General features: G+C 39.7%; 1 protein-coding gene across 1 annotated transcript in view; it reads left to right on the top strand.

Annotated features, from left to right (window-relative positions):
• Nucleotides 1-78: 78 nt before the first annotated feature.
• The window catches only part of si:ch211-202p1.5 (uncharacterized protein LOC103909337 homolog), a 20,264-nt gene continuing 16,617 nt past the window's right edge, over nucleotides 79-3,725 (top strand). The window contains exon 1 of the mRNA XM_035678280.1: nucleotides 79-488. Within this exon, the coding sequence (XP_035534173.1) occupies nucleotides 428-488 (61 nt within the window). The 5' untranslated portion in view covers nucleotides 79-427. The remainder of the gene's footprint in view (nucleotides 489-3,725) is intronic.

The raw sequence follows: 3,725 nt of genomic DNA, 5'->3' as shown, positions 1-3,725 counted from the left end.
CTCCTCCTCCTCCTCCCTTCTCTCCTGCAGTTCACTTCTCCCCATCTGTTATGATACAGCCGGGCTCCCAACCGGTCACATTATCCTCCCTCCGCCTGGAGACCACAGCAGCCTCATGACACAGCCCTGAACCAGTGCTACTTCAGCACCTGGGTGGCAGATTTCAACATTTACCTGACTGGATCAAGTGGAAATTTGTGGTGTAAAACTCGAAGAACTTTATCTTTTTTTGAGTGTTCACTGGAAACCTTCATATAAGCTGTGTGTGGTCAGGTGTTTGATTCAGCAAGACCCCTTCCTGTTCCTCGTGCATTGTAAATGTCTTTGGGCTCTTCTCTGACACTTTTTATTACTGGAAGAAAGAAGCTGCTGTGAGGAATTTTACGTGAGACAGATATTTCACCTGGACGCTGAGGAGGCAAGCAGGATGGACTTGACTTACTTTTGGGTCCTCACCACAACTCTGATGTTGATCCATCAGCATCAAGGTAAACCCACCTTCAATATCTGACTCTGTAGTTTCAGTTAGGGTTAAAATAAGATTACAATAAAAAATTGTAAGTGTGCAGTCTTTCTGCAGTCTGTAAAGACTGAGGAAACATTCTTACCTGAGCTAACATTTCCTTGTAGTTGCCCTTGTCATTGCTTGGGATCTTAGTGGCAGTTGCAAGTTATTCCTTAAGGAATGCATTCAATGGACTGCTGTGTGAACAGCCATAGGGACTTCTTTCATGATCCCCTGTTCTATTATCGCCAGCATCAGGTCACAATTATCAAAATTATATATTATAAAATAAACATAATAGACATTGCTGGTTCTCAGACGTTGCATCCTAATGACTCCGAGGATTGGGTTTCCTCAAGCACCTCCAGAAGGTTTGCAAGTAATTGTCTTGGCAAATATTTGATGGATTGCTATGAAACTTTCTGACATTCATTCCCCCTTCAGGACGATTTGTAAGATCTTTGGTCAGGGTGTCCACAGGGTCCTAAAATGTCTGAACTCTTAAAATGTCTTAAATATGATTGGGCAGATCTTTAAAATGAGATTTTCTTGTAAAAAATTAGCTTTCATCATGCTGTAACAGCTACAACACAACAAACATTTCTTTGCCAGCATGGATGTAAAATAGGTCTGAAATTGGATTTATAATGGTCTTTTAGAGTCTTAAATTCAACCTGTTGAGACAACCAGAATTCCTGTTTGATGATCCTCTGGCTTTTCATCTAGCACCATCATCAGGTCAACAGTTTAATGTGTCCAGTTCTTTGGTTTATGACCTAATACTTGGCTTTCCCATCAGCCTCGACTGTATTCTGCGTTTCATGTTGGCAAATGATGGCAAGTTAACACAACATTTCATTTGGGGCTTCTTCAAGTAAAAATGGATACAATATGAGTTGTAAGGTTTCCTTTTCAGAGGAATATAGGAGGGAATGGCAACTGCAGTGTAGCAGTGACAGAGGCAGAAAGAGAATTTAATGGCTAACAGCAGCTTCAGTGCAAGAGGAGTCGTAGTTTAACAAAAAGTCAATCAATCATGCTTTTATTTAATATTTCCTCATGCAGCCTTCTTGTTGCAGTGATGAATACACTCCCAAAAAATGTCTTCTTCTCAAGCAGTAACAGCAGAAAACACTTTCCAGACATCGGGCCAGCAGCAGGTTTTATTTAACTGCAATTTATGCAAATTAGCTAAACTTACCTCCAAAATCTCTTGCTAAATTGAAAAATTGCCTAAAATTGACTCAATATTTGGTGTTCCCGACGGTAATTTGTGCAAATACGCCCATTAGTGTTGTTAAAGGAACCACTCAAGTGTTGAGAAATCTTAAGCCTTGTCAATGACATCAGCTCAAGTACTGACAAGTTAAAATGAAAATCCTAAAATGCCATGTCGAGGTCAAAAGAGATGGGGATGAAATGTTAAAGACCTGTTGCCTAATGAGAGAAGTGTTTCTACTTAAATTGACCTAGTCATTTTAAAACAGGGCTCATGGTCCCCACCAGCCCTAAATCCACTAATTTCCGTTCATAATTGTCACTGGGAGCAGCAAGGTAAAATACTGACATTTTTGTGCTTGCTGACTCCTGGGCAGATGTCACCTCCATCAAGTTGAATAAATACTTTTAGAGTAGAGTCTTGAGGGCCTCAAAGGAATCTCTGAGCACCCCCTCTGTCAACATCTCCTCTACTTTCCTGGCTGACTTTTTCATACATTTTCATTCCCTCTTTCTACTCTCTCCATCTTTCTTTCTCCACTATCTCCATCGCTTCGTCAGTCCTAATCTCTGCTGCCTGCTTTGTCCGTCGCGTGTCACAGCCAGACATCTGAGGCCTATTAGGCTTTGCTGCAGCTTTTAAATCACAAGACAACACCAGAGTCTCTGCCTTTAAACAACTTGGACACTAAATAAAACCTAATGGCCCATATAACTACAGGAATGGGTGACTGAGCTGGGGAAATATGTCCTTCAATGCAAAACTCCTGCTTTTTAAAACATCTGGTATCTTTAATGTTTCAGTTTGTCCACAGGGTGGCTCCAGCGGAAATGTTCTCCCTCAAATCAAAAGGGGTTATCCCATAGATAGATATATAAGTCCAAAACATGGCTTATAAACCTTTTTACAGTGATAAGCATTGGTATTTATCTCTAAATGAACATTGGCAACTGTCCACATACATCCTGTAAAACGTCTAATAAAAGCAAAGTCTCAAACAGACGCGGGTGTTTATGGGTGCGTACCTTGACTTACCAGTAGGTGATGTAAGGGTACCCGTGTAGACAAAAACCACAAGTGCCCAGGCAACGATTAAGACATTTTACAAATAGCCTGCTTGTCTGATGTATTTTTTTCCGCCAAAAAAGTATAATTTCCACCTTTAAAATCATTAAAAGGCATCTACAATCCATCCAATAGTTAATAAGATTTTAACTGATGGAGAAACTAGAATTATAATCCATAAAGAGACAGCAGTAGTAGAACTGATTAAAAATGTCTTTTTTTTTATCACAATAATGTTTGCTCAGTTGGGTAAGATATACCTTATATTCACATTGAATGAGGACTCATTACGTATCTCACTGAGTGGCTCCCAAACATTTTGGCATGATTCCGAATCAGCGTTTGCTTGCAGCTACTTGCACAGGTTGCATATTTCTACAACCTGTAAAAACTCATTCTCCCTTCTTGTAATGTTACATTAGAGGAAACAAAATTCAAAAGAAAGTTAGATATTTTTTTTTCCTTTGAAGTACTGGATTGGGTTCACACATTGGCGTTGGAGGTTATAATCCCATTGTTAAAGCTTTAATTTCAGAGCCAAGACCTGAGACTCATTTACTTTGGTTTTAGTGTTGAGGACAGCTTTGACTACTGTACCTAATGCAGAGTAAGTTAAAGGCTATCAAATCCACAGATGAGCATCAAATGTAAACCTATTGCGACGTCACCCATTGGTTTGTGGAGTACCATTTTGAAGCATCGAGTTCAGCATTATGGCCATTACTATTTTGGGTTTTCTGGAGCCAGCAGTGGTGACATACTGCGAGTTGAGCTACACAGTTTTGACTCGTCCAGCAGGAAATGTCCTTGTATTCCAGATAAACAGTACACTAAATTATATTTGTCAAAAGATTTGATGCAAGAAATAATCAAAGCAGTGACAGAAATGCATTGCGCTAAAAGCATACCCTGTTTTATGGTCTATTTTACTCTAAA

The sequence above is a fragment of the Morone saxatilis genome, unplaced genomic scaffold, assembly GCF_004916995.1.
Source record: "Morone saxatilis isolate NCDOM2014 unplaced genomic scaffold, NCSU_SB_2.0 Contig7, whole genome shotgun sequence".
NCBI classification, from domain to species: domain Eukaryota; kingdom Metazoa; phylum Chordata; class Actinopteri; family Moronidae; genus Morone; species Morone saxatilis.
Note: the sequence above shows the minus strand (reverse complement) of the source record. Positions and strands in the feature narration are given on the sequence as shown.